Genomic DNA, 18,238 nt, shown 5'->3' with positions numbered 1-18,238 from the left:
CACCTGGAATACCATGTCTGGTTTGGGGTGCTACAATTAAAAAAAGATGTAGACAAATTAGAACGAACCAAGGTTGACATGAGGTGGATTTTGCCAACAGTCTTCAAACAGAACAAAGCAGCTTTACTGAGGATGGTGACAGACTAAAATTACAGGGGGCAAGACAAGGAGCAATGGCCTTAAATTGCAGTAATAGACATTTTGGTTAAAGAGTAGAGAGAACTTTCCTATCATGAGGATGGTTAAGCATGAGAGTAGGCTACCTACAGCATGTGCTGAATAGCATCAACTTAACAGTGAGATTTGCTGCAAAGCATTTGATGTGTGGCAATTGTCCATCTGGCCATACTTATTCTTAGGTAAATGAAAGCTAAGCCATGGCAGTTTATCTGCAATTATGCAAGGTCAAGTTGTCCTTGTTTAATTTTCAGTTACCATGAGGCAGGAACAGTGAGATGGATAGTTACCATTCATCAGCAGCTCTACAGTGAGCACCTTCTCTCTGTTAACTCACAGAAAGTTGATTATTTGTCCATACCCTTCCAGAGTAAGAAAAAAGTTACATATATTTTATCATCTATGTACATAAGATATTTTGGTAAGAAATGATTATTGTCTATGTAGGAAGCTTCTAATTTTTTAAAAAGTCCCAAGGATCCTACAAGTTTTCCCCATACCCATGGCCAATATTTCTCATTAGGCAGTTGAGGGATGTTAGAGGGCATGTGATACTCCTTCCCAATAAGGTTGAGTGGCTGGATTTGGATATTAAAAAAATAAAATCCCATGATTTGGCATCTTTTTAGTTAAAAGGCATTTTTATTTAGGTTCCTTTCCAGAAGAAAATTGTTTTTTACTAACAGAAAAGTCTGTGACAACATGACAAATATTTTCTTTACATTTTAACGTAGCTTCATGCAGACATGTATTTTAACAATAAAAATTATGACATTTTTTGCTTAAAGAAAAGTTCATGAGTAATGTCAGTCTTTCATCTCATTGGACAAGAATTGTTAATATGGAGGGAAAAAACAGAGTTCAGATTTTTATGGAGACAGAGTGAGTCCAATAGGGCAGCAACTGGACCTCCTAATGACAGCCCAAAATCATGTTATGCCTCTTCACGGTCAGTCTGATTTAAAGTTAGAATTTAGCTTTGCTGGCTCACTAAATACTATCAAAATATTTAATTAACCCCCCCCCCCACACACATACACTTTTCTTTTGCCCTTCAAAGACCTGTACAAAAAAGAAGTTAGTCAATAATCTAAATTAATTATACTGCAGAGAGGAAACTAGAAGAGGGACTTAGGGAACCATGAACAGGCCCTAGTGAGGCTTCTTCCATGTATTTTGGAATGGATGTTTAGGAAGAGTGGGTGGAAAACAAGACAGAAATGGAAGGAAAAGAAGTGAAGGGAATCTGAAGAGGGTAATAGATAAAAGGGGAGGTGTGCTTGTAGGAGGGGAGATTGGTTATACATTTTCAAATCTAATCCATCTATCTCTCTTCTCTTCTTTACAGGACAATTTGTGAGGTGCCCTGTGTTTGCACGGGCATAGATGTCCTATCTGAAAGGAGTGAATGAGCCAGGGTTCCAAGGGCAAATAAATATGGCAGTGTGTGATATTGACTCTACCAACAGAATCAGTATTACCTGGGCACTTTTGTCTAAGCCTAGTGCTGGACTTTGTGACCCTAATAATGTTTTTAATGTAGTTTTTGCAGCTAATATTGATATAAATCTCAACCAGTTTTCATGCTGTTGTGTGTAATTCTCTAATATGACAATATAATCCTTTCTGATCTTGCTGCTTTTCTCTTCAAGAATCAAATATTGCTGAACAACACCTTAGCTTTCCATTTTATCTCAACTGATTTTGGTCCATTTCTCTTCACTTAAAAATTCTTCATACATTATTCTGCATAAACATTACTTATTTGCTTCTCTGAATGGGCAATATTAGTATAAAAACTGTCAGATTTTCCTATTTCTTATCTAATAAGTCAAGTTATGCAAACCTTTTCAGATTTTCCTCATTTTCTCTCAGTGATTAAATATTGATATTAAATCACATTAAAATTCACCAGATTTCTATTCTAATTATTGATTGAAATAGGATTTCCTCAGTTTTAGGGAACTATTGCCCTGAATCATTGACTTGGTTATGGGGAGAAAAATACTGGGTGCTAAAAACCTAACAGAAAGGCATAACAAGGATCAATGGCTGGAATTTTAAATCAAATAAATTCTAACTGGAAACAGGGACACTTTTTTAAGAGTGAGGGTGACATATCACTGGAATAATCTGCTCAAAGGAAACAATGACTTCTCCATATTTTGATATACTAAAATGAAGACTGAATGTGTTTCTGAAAAGCTGTGTTTCTGTCAAGCTCAACTTACTGGGCTGACTATAGACTTGATGAAATTCTCTGATCATTGTTAAACAGTAGACTACAGTAGAAGTATTAATGGTCTCTCCTGGCCTGAAAATAATGGTCTCTCCTGGCCTCCATCCTTGGCAAAGTCTTTGAAAAAATTATCAAGGCTCACATATGCGAGAGCCCGGCAGGACAAATTATGCTGAGGGGAAACCAGCATGGGTTCATGGCAGGCAGATCGTGCCTGACTAATCTAGTCTCTTTTTATGACCAGGTTACAAAAAGCCTGGACACGGGAGGAGGGGTGGATGTCGTATACTTAGACTTCAGGAAGGCCTTCGATACGGTATCCCACCCCATACTGGTGAACAAGTTAAGAGGCTGTGACTTGGATGACTACCCAGTCCGGTGGGTGGCGAATTGGCTGGAGGGTCACACCCAGAGAGTCGTGGTGGATAGGTAGGTTTCGACCTGGAAGGGTGTGGGCAGTGGGGTCCCGCAGGGCTTGGTCCTTGGACCGATACTCTTTAATGTCTTCATCAGCGACTTGGACGAGGGAGTGAAATGTACTCTGTCCAAGTTTGCAGATGACACAAAGCTATGGGGAGAAGTGGACACGCCGGAGGGCAGGGAACAGCTGCAAGCAGACCTGGACAGGTTGGACAAGTGGGCAGAAAACAACAGGATGCAGTTCAACAAGGAGAAATGCAAAGTGCTGCACCTAGGGAGGAAAAATGTCCAGCACACCTACAGCCTAGGGAATGACCTGCTGGGTGGCACGGAAGTGGAAAGGGATCTTGGAGTCCTAGTGGACTCTAAGATGAACATGAGTCGGCAGTGTGACGAAGCCATCAGAAAAGCCAATGGCACTTTATCGTGCATCAGCAGATGCATGACGAATAGGTCCAGGGAGGTAATACTTCCCCTCTATCGGGCGCTGGTCAGACCGCAGTTGGAGTACTGTGTGCAATTCTGGGCGCCACAATTCAAGAGGGATGTGGATAACCTGGAGAGGGTCCAGAGAAGGGCCACTCGTATGGTTAAGGGCCTGCAGACCAAGCCCTATGACGAGAGACTAGAGAAACTGGACCTTTTTAGCCTCCGCAAGAGACGGTTGAGAGGCGACCTTGTGGCTGCCTATAAGTTCATCATGGGGGCACAGAAGGGAATTGGTGAGTATTTATTCACCAAGGCGCCCCCGGGGGTTACAAGAAATAATGGCCACAGGCTAGCAGAGAGCAGATTTAGATTGGACATTAGGAGGAACTTCTTCACAGTTCGAGTGGCCAAGGTCTGGAACGGGCTCCCAAGGGAGGTGGTGCTCTCCCCTACCCTGGGGGTCTTCAAGAGGAGGTTAGATAACCATCTAGCTGGGGTCATCTAGACCCAGCGCTCTTTCCTGCCTATGCACGGGGTCGGACTCGATGATCTATTGAGGTCCCTTCCAACCCTAACATCTATGAATCTATGAATATAGTAATCTATGAATTTAATATAGAAAACCGGAAAAAATTCTCAGTATATATGAACAGGCACATGTTAGCAACGTTTTATATTTCAGAAGAAAAAATCCTTGTATGATACATAGATTGCTATGATAAGTGTTTATTTTTCTGATTATTGGAGTAAATCATTAAACAACAAGGAGTACCATTAAAATTGCTTAAGGGACATATTTTAAAAGGGTTTAGGCATCTAAAGGTATAATCTAATTTGCAGATACCTAGTGGGATTTCCAGAACTGATAATCTATAATCAGTTGTTGATATAAGTGGGAGTTAGGAGTCCAGATAATCTTTGAAATTCTACAAGATGAATCTTTATGACATAAATATCTTGAAAAATCTAACCCTAATTAGATGACATGCCTAAATCCTGTTTTGAAGAACACCTGAATTATTTCAGAACCAAAGTTCAACTGATGTTTCCAAATGACTTAGGCAGATGTGGATATAGGACTTAGATTCTAAGGGTATGTCTACACGTTGCTGTATGGCAATGTTGCTATAGCACCATTCTTTAGTACTTCCTTTTGGGTGAGTGGCACACTGGGGTCATGCTGTATGCAAGCGGCAGCCATGCTGTACAGCCCTGCAGCAGCTCTGGCATTGTGCTGCACAGCTCCATGGCAGTGGTAGTGGCAGTGGCTCCAGGGCCGTGTTCTGCAGCCTTGAGGTGGCTTGGGCATCAAGGCTATATAGAGCTGCTCTGCAGCAGTGGTGGCTTTGGGGGCATACTGCACAGCTCTGGAGTGACTGCACCAGGACCGTGCTGCATGTAGCGCCCACTCCAGAACTAGACTGCAAGGCTGATCTATGAGTCCCAACTGGCCCATGGACTGGCCCCATGCCACTCATTGCCAGATGAGTTTGACACCCTGCCCTAGGGTAAAGAAGACAGAGAAAGTATGTTTGATGAGCAGTTATGACTTACTTGTTTGAAAGATCGGAACACACTGATTGTACTTGTTTAATTAACAACAATAACAATAACAAAAACAACATCATGGGGGAAAGTAGTAATAACTTGGGCTCTTATGTGTGTTCTTATAGGTATACTCTGTTTTCTTACTAAGCAAACCTCCTGAAGTTTTGTATGAGGAAGAAAAGCAAGACTAGGTCTACTGAATAAAGTTTATAAGAAAATAATGGTAGGAAAAAGCTGTATCTGCTTTATAGGAAATACTGATTAGTGCACTGTGTCCTTTAATTCTTCATTTAAAAAAATTACATGTGGAAATAAAGTAATCAATTAAACTCAAGGAACTCTTGATATTTTTTCCCCTTAAAGATAAGCAATAATTTATTTCTCTTTCATCTTCACAATTATCACATATTACCTAGCTACATGAAGAATGCCACTACATACCACAGGAGAATTGCCCACCTACATTTACTTGGACAAATACAATTGCAATTTACAGGTTAAATGTACTGTACAATGTGTTGGTGGAAAAGGTCATTCTGATCCATATGATGGGATGTAGGACATGACTTATTAACAGATGCAATTTAACATGTAAAAGTTTAACAACTTGTTATGCCTAGAAGCAAGGATACTGTATAAAACATTTTGTTTTGGTATTGGATTTTTACTAAAGTAGAAAAAAGAAAACTATAGAAATAAATCCAGATCTTAACTTACAATACATACATTAAAGTAAGAAATTGAGTGGCTCCTCCATTTTTTAGTTTTACTTTTCTTTTTTTTATACAAATGAATATTATGAATATATTGCATGGTAAAGAAAGATTGCCCACTAAGGAAGGTACCATTATATGAAAAACAAATGAAAATTACCAAGTTATTTTGCTTACAAAAAAGGCCAAACTATAAACAGTCACAAAATATATAAAAATGCCACATTGAACGAGGCAATCAGACTCTACCTAAACTGGTAGTATACTCTTTGAAACAGTTGTGTTCATACAGTAGTAACTGATAGAAAGGCATTGTGCACCCTTGTGCCATCTGGAGACTTAGCACCATGTGTCATTAGTTCTTGGATTGTCATCCAGTTGTCCAAAATTTTCTTGTTCCTCTTTTTCATCATCTTTTTGTGACTGAGTTCAATAATGTTAATTTCTTTTTTGCCCTCGCTGCCACTTTGTGGACTTTCCTTAAGACACTCTAACCTGCTCCGCATCATGAACTCTCGCCGCCGCCTCTGCTCCTTGGCTCTCACCAAATGCTGCTTCCGCTCCTCTTTGCTCCAGTAACGTCCCATTTTCATTTCACTCATCGTATCATCATCCGTTGTCATTCCGCTGCGCTCCTCTTTAATTTTTAAGGCACGTTCCTTCAGGATTCTGTCTCGTACTGGTCTCTTTGTGATATATCTTGTTCCATCACTTCTTATTTTCACTTTCCATTCCATCTTCGGTTCTGTACACTTCGATGAATCTTTGCACATGCTCACTAGGCTGAGCTGACTTTGGGCATACTCTACAGCAGATTTCTGTTGGATCAGCTGCATATAGCTTTGATAATGTTTTGCATGTGCAGGTATATTCCCATATCTGTATGATGAACTGTGATATGGAGATAGGTAAGGAATGTGCTCAGTGCTTTGCTTCTCCTGGTCTGTGAATTTGCTGCTTTCTGAAACCATTACCTTGTCTTCAACAGTACTGCTTTGCTCAGTAGTTTTGGTTTTGGTTGGGGTTGCCTCCCTGCTACTCTGTCCAGAAGACAACTGGTTAGCTACAATTGTACTTCTCAGGTTTTTCCTATTGGTGATGCTGATCATTCTCTGGAGTGAGCTATCAGGAGATCGGTCAACAGTCAGTGGAGTGCTCCTGCAGCTTTCTGCTGTGTTGTAAGCACTGGAGCTATCTTTGTCAGATTTCTCAGGGTGCTCTATGATATCATCCAGTTTACCTCTTTGTACATCTATGCTGGTGTTATAATTCCTGAATCCTCCATCATGTAAGGCCCAAATATCTCCATACTGATCCCTCACCTTTTGAAGCCTGTGAGCCTGCATAATGTTCTGACACTCGAGTTCAATATTCCTCAATTCCTCATTGAGTAACTGTAGCTCATGCTCCACTCCATCTTGTTCCTTTCTGTTACACTCTATTGTACTGCTTGAGTAATATAGGTCATATTCACCATGGTTTCTAATCTTGCATTTGAGTTCCAGGAGTTGCCGAAACCTTTCACAGTCCTCATCTTGGTTTCTAACAAAATCTGATTCAATATATTCCCCAGACACAAAGCTTTCATTGCACTGGAGTTCAACACTTCCTAAAGTATCTTGGCTCTGGCCCAGCTCCCGCTTGCTTTGTAGGGCAGCAGTGCTCTGCTCCTCAGGTGCATTCTCCTGCTCCGAGCTCTCATCATTACGTAGACTCTCATCTGTGGGCCCCACTCCACTGTCTTTCTCATGGTTGTTGGATGATGAAGTTGCAGTGTCTGTTGTGCCATCCTCTTCCTCATGCTTCTTTGGCTAAGGAAAAGAAGAAACCAAACAATGACAAGATACAAGCCATATTAAATGTAAATATTTTCGATCTGAGTTTTGCTTAAACAGTTGAGTTCTAATTTAACCTGAGTGAAAATGGTTGACTGAACCGTATCCCTACTTGCTTATTCCTTTTAAACCTCTCTGAGCCTCATGCTTCAGTCTCCAGAGCCCACCTGGATTTCTGAAAGTTGGGAGAAGAACGGTGGAGGAAGTAGAGCACTGTTAAACCACTGACATATCTTCCAGAGACAGGAAATAAATACTTCCCTCCCCAGCGAAGCCAATTTAGCTCAATGCTTAAAGATAATGATCACCATACAGTGCATTGCTTTTAGCTCTGGATTATGGCCAGACACTGGTGGAGCTAAGCTCTTCTCAAACCTAAGGCAAACATTATGCCTGCATAACTTCAAAAATTAGATTAAGCTGCTCTTACGAAACATAGGATGTTACAATAAGGATTATTTTTACCAGTGGGGCTATTATATTGTGTCTACACATACTGTACTTCACTACCAGCAAAAAAAAATATTTTTGCTCTTGGCTTTTATTTCACTCCTGACTCATGGTACCTTCTTATTTATTATGCACTTTAGTGCCAAGAGTATTAGCAAACATTGTACTGAAGGAGTGTATGTATTTCCTTTTTCTAACTGAATGTGCTACAGGCATTCCCACTCCTCCCTTTTCTCTAACACTATCATCCAAAGTGCAATTTACATAGCCTATTTACTGTATGCCTAAGTGCACCCAGTATCAGCTTAAAGTGCTTTCCCCTTTTAAAGGTGTAATTACATAATTAAGCATAATGGTTAGCAAGATTAAAGAGAGAAAAAAGGTACAGTGCACAAGTAACAGGAAACAAAATTCAAGAGGGCACACAACAACAGCTGATTCTTCTAACGTGAAAGATACTAGAAGATACAAAAAAGGCCCCCACCTACCCAGTGTGCCATTAGTACTTTAGAACAATGAACCCTTCAACTATTTTCTTTTCGCTTATTAGAAAAGAGGGGGTAAGTAGGTGGCACAGTTTTAAAAAAATAAACAGGTATAAAGTGTCAGGAGTGAAGCAAATTCAGAATAAATCCCATCACCAGCAGCAAGCAAGCGGTCATAACAGAGTTATCAAAAATGAGAAAAGTTTCTCTCTTACTAGCTGGAAAGCCTTGTTAGGAAAGTGCTATCCTTACAGCAGTATTGCATATTTTAAACATACACATCAGCTCAAAGAACATATGTAGCGATAGTGAACTATATACCAAACATAGCCTTGCCTTTACCCACTTGGCCACCACCCATACCAATTGCAGAATCAGCCTCCAGAATGTAATTTGTTAAGAGGTTAGGGTAAGTGTCATTTAACCCTGAATAGGTGAGAAATTAAAAATCTGATATTTCATGGCCTTTTAGGCCAGGAAACTTTTGGAAGGCTCCCAGATACTAGAACTTAAAACTGCAATGTTACTGTGGACATGAAAGGTGCTTGCAAATGTAGCCCCCCCCCCCCAAACTGCACTTTACCGGGAGAAGCAGTGCATTACTTTTACCTAGCTCTGCAGCATCTGTATAGGTTGGGCACTTCAGCAGGGCTTTTTCGCACTTTTATCTAAAGCTGATTCAACCAGCTATTAGATAAAGCACCAAAAAAGGCCCACTAAAGCACCCAATCTATACAGATGTTGAGCGAGCCGGGTCCAACTAACACACTGCCTCTTTTGCGCATGTGCTGGGTGCAGGGCAGGAGTGAACAGTTAAGTGCTGTTTTTGTTCTTTTTTTTAATGTCTGCAAGTAGCCAGAAGTATTATAGTGTAATTGTTAGAGGTTTCTAAAATTTATAGCTATGCATTTTTCTCTCTGAGGTCTTTACAGTTCTGCTTAGAGCAACTAAAGTATTTTGGCTTTATAGGAAGAAGGAAAATGAAACACAGTATCAATAACATTTTAAATAGCTCTAAAACATTTCTGAATTAGTTCCTTTAAAATGTGAGGCATACATACAGAATATATGCTGGCATGTTTCAGTGGTATATAGAAGCTTTATCAATAGTCTGAGATGTAAGCAACGTTACCGTTCCATGCTTATGACAATAAATTGTTTTTACCACACAATGTTTTCTTTTTTTGTAATATTCCTTTATTTCTTCTTCCTCTGTGTGGCAGATACATTGCTGTGAAGGACTATGAACCTCATCTAAAGACTTTTTAAGATTTCATACATTTTTCTAACATACCCATGGAACCTTAGTTTCAGTTTCAAAAGGAATTCTAGAATTCCGGACTTAGTAGCAGTGGTTTTTCAATCCCATAACCAATTAAAGATTTAAAAAATATTACCTGTCTGCACCAGAACAAAACCATCATCTTTAGAAAGAAGAAATGAGGAAGACTCACTCTGAAATAGCCTAGTGCTTAAAGTACTCCCCTCAGATGTGGGAAATCCATGATTAAGCTTCTGCTTTGCCATCTCCCTCATCTTGGTAAGTACCCTAACCACCAAGCCATTGGGACGGGTTTCTCTCTGCCTCTCCTATTGGACACATCACACTTTATGTGAAAATAAACCTTCGTTGGGTTGTTAACAAGGCACTGGAAGGAGGAAATATGCATTTCTGCTTTTTCAACTCCTATTCAGTTTGTCAACTTTGAAGAAACTAAATCATAGAAAAAAGATATTCTTTCTTCACCTGCTGGCACTAAAAACAAAAGTAATCAGGATAAATTTAATTATATTATATATATATATATTCTAAATAACAGAGACTGACATTTGTAAAAAAAATCTAAATGTCACTATTTGCTCAGTTGTAAAGACTGAAAATAATTGAAGCGGGGCACTTCACAAGCATGGTAGGGGACCATGGTATTTGCTTAAAATGGTATTTGCTTAAAATGCAGTACATGATACTATGACATATTTATAAATTACCCTTGGGACTTAGACTTCTGAGTAACAAAGTTACTTTTTAAAACTTTACACATTATTTATTGAAAATTAATAATCCTGTTTTTTAAATGCACATTGACTGTTGCTCCACAATTACTTCTGTTTGAAAGACCAAGGAACTCAGTAAATCTCATCTATAGAGAAAGAACTACAGATGATGAGAATCCTAACCTGGTGGTACATATAATCTAGCAGTAAGTGAACCTCAAAAAATTCTGTATTTCAACTTGGATAAGCACTCATTCTTGTAAGAATGGCTAATCTTGCAGACATTGCTCTCACTCTGGCTTTACAATATTTATTCTCTAATCTAAACTACAACATTTATTCTGTAACCTAACATCTAGAGTGCTGTTAAAGTTTGAAAGTAGAGAGTCCCAGTGCAGAGACTGAATCAGTCCTGTTGCTCCAAACCAGGAGAGTGGGCTATCTTATCAGCCTCTGATGGCGAATGCAATAGTGACAGAGGCGTAGAGAGCTGCCAGGAAGATAAAGAACAATGTTGCACATGCCACTTACATGTGTTAAATGCATTTAAAATTTTAGTGTCCATGTGATCAAGCAGCAGATAACATGTTAAGTGTGCTTGCAAACACAACTTTTTGGGTAATGGGTATCTATAGATTGTATTATGTTCAGCTACCATCAGCCTGCTCTATAGAGATAATAGGAGTAATTTGTGTTCCTCCAGTATTCCAGAATGTATCACTCCCAGCCCTGGCCACCCAACAACTCTTGCTCCAGGGAATGATCTATTTACCCACCCAAGCTCTACTGCTCAGGGGGGTGGTGCTAATCCCAAAGCAACACCTGTACCCACTCCTAGGTGTGACCCTGACCCACATGGCATCACTTGAGCACCCACTGTAAACAGCAGTATTTGCCAAGGCCTGCCACTTTTGTTTGGGCACTTTGGTGCAGACAGTGAACACTTGGCTTCATGAACCAATCCAAACCAGAGAAGGTCCTCCTCAGACTCATCAGGAGGACTGTGATCTGGACTTGTGATGAGGTGCTGGACTACATTGTGATCTGGGATGAGGAGAGAATCATTGCCAGCACTGCCAAGGTCAGGAAGGACAGCTGACAAACCAGATGGTTTATGAGTTCATCATTGCCTAGATGGTGGCTTGGGCATACCAGCAGGACTAGCAGAAGATCCACATTAAAATCTAATGCTGGAAGTCACAGAATGATTGGAGCAGGGATGTCTTGAGTGCTGTCAAGCATGGTCCCCTACCATGCTTGTGAAGTGCCTTGCTTCATCCCCAAACTGGCTTGTCTAGCAATGGCAGCTCACTGCCCCACTTTGCCCATGCCCTGGTCCCTTCCTCACTCTCCAAATATTCCGTGCACAGTGGGGGCTGCCCTGGCCTGTGGATATTGGTTATTGCCTAGGGACAGGCTCCCACCCTCACATCCAGGGTCTAACCCCCTGGAACAGCTTTTTGGGGCACTAACACACAGAACTATATAATCAAAGACTCTTCTTTAGCTGTATCTGAGCACAAGCAGAGATGCAGAAGAGGGGGTAAAGCCCTGAGAGGAGAGCAGGTGTTGAATAGACCATAGGCCCTGCTGCCCTGCATCCCTGCACCCCCAAAGGCACTGCTGGTATGGCCGGGGCAATCCCATATTTTCTTCTGTGGGGGCCCAAGACTGGTTCAGTGCGACGCTGTCATTGTTCAAGTCCTGGCGTGGTAGCCACCTCCATCACCCCAGGGGTACCAGGCACAGCCACTTCAGGTGGCAGTTAAAGCTGTCATTTGTCAAGATTTCAGGTGCCTCTCACAGCTTGGAGTCTCAGCAATAGCTAGTTTGGTGCATTGGGGCATGGTATGGGATGGGGCATTATTCTTCAGGGGAGAGCCTGCGAGTGTGGAAGAGTGAAGTGATCAATGCCTGATTGATCATTGCTTTCATTGGTAGGAGGTCTGGCAGAGCTATGAAGCTATAACACAGGCACAGGAAGGTTTCCAAACTTCACGCACATTCCATGGAATCACTATTTTTCCTGGGGAAACACCAAAATTGGCTCCTCTCTTCCATGATTCTAGGGACTGCAGAAGCAGCAAGGCATATCTTGCAGGTTGCCACTTTCAGGAACACTGATCAGGCAGGCCAGCCTGGGTCAAATTACCACCTACAGCATAGATCATAGATCCAAGGGTCAGAAGGAACCTCAACAGATCATCGAATCCAACTCTCTGCCTAGGCAGGAAAGAGTGCTGGGGTCAGATGACCCCAGCCAGATGACTATCCAGCCCCCTCTTAAAGACCCCCATGGTAGGGGAGAGCACTACCTCCCTTGGAAGCCCATTCCAAATTTTGGCCACCCTTACTGTGAAGAAGTTTTTCCTGATATCTAGCCTAAATCTGCTCTCTGTCAGTTTGTGACCATTGTTCCTTGTTACCCCACGAGGGGCCCTGGTGAACAGAGCATCTCTGATCCCTTGTTGCATCCCCCTAATGAATTTGTAGGTGGACACAAGATCACCTCTTAGCCTTCTCTTGCAGAGGCTGAAGAGGTCCAGGTCCCTCAGTCTCTCCTCATAGGGCTTGTTCTGTAAGCCCCTAACCATCCACGTGGCCCTCCTCTGGACCCTCTCGAGTCTATCAACAGCCTTCTTGAAGTGCGGTGCCCAAAACTGGATTCAGTACTCCAACTGCGGTCTGACCAGTGCCACATAGAGAGGAAGTTTCACCTCCTTGGTTATATTTGCTGATGCATGATAATGTGCAGTTAGCTTTGCTAATGATTTCGTCACACTGACGACTCATGTTCACCTTGGAGTCCACTATATCCCTGTCCGCTTCTGTGCTGCTGAGAGGGTCACTTCCCAGCCAGTAGTTGTGCTGGATATTTTGGCGCCCTAGGTGCAGCACTCTGCATTTGTCCTTGTTGTATTGCCTCCTATTGTGTACTACCCACTTTTCTAACGTGTCCAGATCTGCCTGCAATCGTTCCCTACCCTCTGGAGTGTGCACTTCACCCCACAATTTAGTATCATCCGCAAGCCCCAGCTAGTGAACTCTACCCTAGCTGTGCAGCAACAAACATCCTGATTGGCTGCTGGGAGCAACACCTTTTCATTTAGCATAAGCTGGGCCCTGGAGTCTGAAGGACAGTCAGCAGTTCTGCGGTGGCAAGCTTCCTGGTTCCTGACCCCAGTTTTTGGTTTATTTCTGCACTTTGATTTGGGATTTTAATGTCTTTAAGGTCTTTATTAACAATGTGGACATCCATCACCGAGGATAGGCTGGTGATCCAGGCTGACCTTGATAGGAAGATAAAAAACTGACATTCAATATGGAAAAATGCAAGGTACTCCAGCTTGGGGAAAAAAACCCTCATCATGCTTATAGGTTCAGCAGTGCTACACTCAGCACAACGACTGAAAGGGATTTGGGGGTCATGATTGACCACAAGATGGACATGAGCCACCAATGTAATGTTGCAGCTGGTAAAGTGAACAAAACCCTGGCTTGCATCCATAGATGCTTCTCAAGCAAATCTCAGGATGTCATCCTCCCACTGTACTCAGCCTTGGTGAGGCCGCAGCTGGAGTACTGCATCCAGTTTTGGGCTCCACAATTCAAAAAGGATGTGGAGAAGCTTGAGAGAGTCCAGATGAGAGCTATGTGCATGATCAGAGGGCACGAAATCAGATTATGATGAGAGGCTGAGAGCCATGGGACTCTTCAGCCTGGAAGAGTGCAGGCTCATGGGTGACCTGGTGGCAGCCTATAAGTATATAAGGGGTATATATCAGGATCTGAGGGAACAACTGGTCACCAGAGTGCCCCAAGGGATGACAAGGTTAAATGGTCACAAACTCCTCCAAGACCATTTTAGGCTGGATGTAAGGAAAAACTTCTTTACTGTCCAAGCCCCCAAGGTCTGGAATAGATCCCCCTCAGAGGTAGTGTAAGCACCTACTCTGGACTCCTTTAAGAAACATCTGCATGCTTATCTTGCTGGGATCCTTTGACCCTAGCTAACTTCCTGCCCCTGGAGCAGGCTCTAGGACTCGATTATTATTACTGGACTCGATGATCTTCCAAGGTCCCTTCCAGCCCTAATGTCTATGAAATCCCCTGTGGTTGTTTCCTGGCTTCTGACCTTGGTTTGGCTTTGTTTGTACTTTTCCCTGTGGACTGCTCCTTGGATTGGTACTTGGCATCTGACCCCCTGTATCCTGACCCTGGGCTGGGTTGTGGACTCTGCTTCTGGATTTCCCTCTGGCTTTGGTACATGGCTGCTCCCTTTGACCCAATTCCAGTCCCTGCTTCCCCTTGATGGCCTAACCATTAGGCAAGACTACCTGTGCCCTGGTACCTTACAGCCACCTTGCAACTCAAAGAGCTCTTCTCTGCACTGCTGGGACACTCTTGCCAGGCAGATACCGGCCAGAGAAGCGGTGTTCTGAGACAGTGACAAACAGACAAGTTAGCATGGGGGGGGGAGCTCCCCCTAATGGGAACTTCTTGGGGACGAAGAAAGAGGAGGCAATAGCTAGCTAAGAGCAGATAGCTGAGAGACTGCTTACCATGGCAGTTCCAATTTTGTCCTGGTTGCTCACAGAAGTGAGTCTGGTGGGACAGCAAGACACTCAAGCCTTCCCTCACAGTACCTACAAATTTGTAACCATTTCTAGGTCTGCCCTGCTTTCAAAATACTGTTGTCTGCACACTTGCAGAGTATGTGGGAATCCAGAACTGGCATGTCATCTGCTAACTATGGAAACCCGGTCAAGATCATGTCTACTAAGTTAACCCCTCAGAATTAGGTCCAGCTGGTGACACCTCAGGAGGGTCTAATACTGATGCTTCCCCAAGTACACAAAGGGACACTCCTACTCAGCGGATGTCCTGTAGCTAAAAATGTCAGTGGGACCAGTGAGATCAGATGCTGGCAGACATCATGGAATCCTCCACACATTGAGTCCACAGTACTGAGAGCTGGTTTGCTGCCTACAAGCACTGGCAGAACTGGGTGGAGGAACTGCTAAGAGCTCTTCAACAGACTTTTGTGCCTTGGGACTGCTGGCTCCTGGATTTGGTGCAGGGACTGGTAAGGGATTCAGAGAGGGTCCAGGAATTTGCTCTCCAGATCCAAGCAGCCCTCTGGTCCATTGTGGAGTCATGCACATCCTTCCTGGACAGGGTGGCTACCACTGCAGAGTCATGAAGGTCCTTCCTGGTAGGGTAGCTGTCACTGCAGAGGAGTGTGTTCATGCCACAACAGTGAGGCAGCAGGCACCTGTAGCCACCTCCCCTCACCCACCCAGCCAGTGGCAGTGGCACCAGCCTCATACCAGCTTGGGCTACCATGAAAACTGGCCACCTCTTGCCTGTGCCACCCACCACCCTTGTCTGGACAGTAACTGGTCAGTGGGAAGAAGGGGAGACTGGCCAGGCACACCATGCCATATGCATGCCTCCCCATACTCCAGCTGCTCTGGCTAGCCAGAGCCTTGCACTCACTGGCATGGCTGAATGCCAAGCATAGAATGCCAAGCACAGGTCTGAGTGGCAGGTCCACTGAACATCACAGAAGGGGCAGCCCATTTCTTGCCTGGGGCAGCAGGGAATGCTACCACCTCCCAGGTGCCTGAATCTGAGCAGCAGGGGGACAGTGCCACAAAAAGGTACCTGAAATTTGATGATGAAATGGGAGGAAGGTCCTTGGTGCTACATGCCCCCCTCCAGCTCCCCAGCAGCGCAGTGCTGGACCTGCCCAGGGAGATGCAGCTTGGAGCCATCTGGCTCAGAGTTGAGGGGCATACTTCCATGCCATAGTACCCTCAGGGACCCTCAAAGACAGCCAAGAGACCTGCGGATAAAGGACTTGGGTAGACCCAAAACGACAGCACATTTTGTGCAAATGTGCATTTTGCTCAGTTTGCATGGTTCATTTGAAGAAATAAAGCTTGCACAGTTATGAAATCTGTCCCTGGTGTGTTTGCTGTCCAGGCCTTAGCCTGACCTAGTCTGCAGTCTGTACCTTGGTTTCCCCTTCTCAGGTAACCCTCTCAAACTGAATGCAGCATCTGCACGAATCTTCCAGCTCTCCTGTTCCTTGGTTTCCCCTCTCCATTTCCCTCACCGAGGCAGCGTTAAGTCCAGCAATTAATATGAAAGAATTTTACCAATATTTTGGAAAAGCACATTAAAGGTACAGCACAGTGAATGAAGGGTTCATAATTGCTCAGAGGTCCCCTCACCCCCTCCCACCCAGCAGAATGCTGTCCCAGAAAGCAGGAAGCCAAGGCTTCCCTTATCAGTATCGCTTGGTGGTGATTTTGTCCTGGACACTCTGCTGGGAATGTCACTTTAGCCTGGGCACCATCTAAAGTGCTAGGGGCTTCCCTCTCCATGGGTCCATCTGGAGCTGGTCTGATTTCCAGGAAGGCTTCCTCTCTCATCTCACACAGTGTGGAGAATGTAGGCAGCAGCCACAGAGCTGGGAATGTTCCTTAGCCTGAGTTCAGGGAAGACCACTAGGGATCTCCAGTGTGCCTTTAGGTGCCCAAAGGTGCACTTCACCTTCTGAAACATGCTCAGCTGATAACTGAAGAACTCCTTCCTGGGGAGCTGACCAGTGAGTGGCTTTATGAACCTGGGGAACAGCAGGGTAGCCAGGTCCTTATAATGATCAATAGGGAAACAGTTGGCCCACCCAAAACCATGGTAGGAGCCAGGGATAAACTCCCCCACTCCATTACCTTTGGGAGGCTGGAGTTCCTGAATACATGGTCATTATGTACCTGGCTTGGCTACACAACACTGATGTTAGTGAAGTGGTCCAAAAACTCCCTGAAGTATAGTGGAAAAGAACCCCTATGATTTTTGTAATAAGAGGCACAGTGAGGTGTGTACAGAATAGGTATGTGGATCCCATTGATGGTGCCCACACAGTTCATGAAGCCCAGCTCTTCAAACCCAGTGATAACCTTCTGTGGATCCTTGAGCTAGATGAACTGAGGCCCCAGCTCCTCTAGTATGGCATCACACACTTTGTACACAGTTATCACTGCTGTTCGTTGGGTCCATGGCAAGCTGGTTGGTGACAGAACAGAGGCTGACTCTGAAATAAGCAGGGCCACATGTCTCTCAATGGACATAGGGTGCTGAAGCCCAATGTCTTGGTGCTGGAGCAGAGGCAGCTCAGTGAAAAGGTTCATGAACATGCCACGGGACATCCTAAAGTTTCACCGCCACTGCTCATCATCCTAGGTTCCAAGCATGAGCTGCTCCCACTAGTCCAAGCTCACCAGTAGCACCTAGCAGTGATGAGGTGGCATCTGATACCAGGCCAACAGCACTTCAGTTTGTGTGGCATTGTGTCATGCCTCTTTCAAGTGGGCCAGCATGATGCCCATGGCAGCATCATGGTCCTCAAAGCAGCACTTCATTAAGGCCAGGAGCTCGTGCTTCCAAAATGAAGAAGACCCATGGATTAGAGCAGTCAGGGCAAGGATTTGCTTGGTTCCACCTCTCATCATCTCCAAAAAGCCCCTGGAGATCCGATGCCAGCAGGAACGGCCGGTCAAGGAGAGATTGGAATTTGCATCCTTACATCACCTCAGTCATTTGGTGCTTTTGTTTCTGCTCAGCTGTTTTCGGCCACTGTCAGAAATATGGGAAAAAGTCGCTCCAACACTGTATGCTGGAAGGCCTGCTCACTGACCTTCTAGTGGCAGAGCGCACACTGTGCATGCAGGGTGTGTAGTAAACCTTGCTGTATGACTACTCTGAACATGTTCTAACTTTAATACTAGATACCATTCCACAGACCTAACACATACCCTGTGTGACAACGCCCAAAGATAAATACCATTGCTTTGACTGAGGCTGGTAGAATAATTTAAATAATGCAACAAAAGGGACTGAAGGATTCCTCTTTCATATGAAAATTGAATTTCTGAAACA

The 18,238-nt window shown here is 43.8% G+C and overlaps 1 protein-coding gene across 3 annotated transcripts in view; it reads right to left on the bottom strand.

Moving 5' to 3' along the window:
- Positions 1-1,889: 1,889 nt before the first annotated feature.
- PDZRN4 (PDZ domain containing ring finger 4) overlaps positions 1,890-18,238 on the bottom strand; it is a 404,074-nt gene continuing 387,725 nt past the window's right edge. For all 3 annotated transcript variants that reach the window (XM_059726014.1, XM_019492620.2, XM_019492628.2), the window contains one exon: positions 1,890-7,337. In XM_059726014.1, coding sequence (XP_059581997.1) covers positions 5,811-7,337 — 1,527 coding nt within the window. In that variant the 3' untranslated portion in view covers positions 1,890-5,810. The remainder of the gene's footprint in view (positions 7,338-18,238) is intronic.

Source organism: Alligator mississippiensis, chromosome 4 (assembly GCF_030867095.1).
Source record: "Alligator mississippiensis isolate rAllMis1 chromosome 4, rAllMis1, whole genome shotgun sequence".
Lineage (NCBI taxonomy): Eukaryota > Metazoa > Chordata > Crocodylia > Alligatoridae > Alligator > Alligator mississippiensis.
Note: the sequence above shows the minus strand (reverse complement) of the source record. Positions and strands in the feature narration are given on the sequence as shown.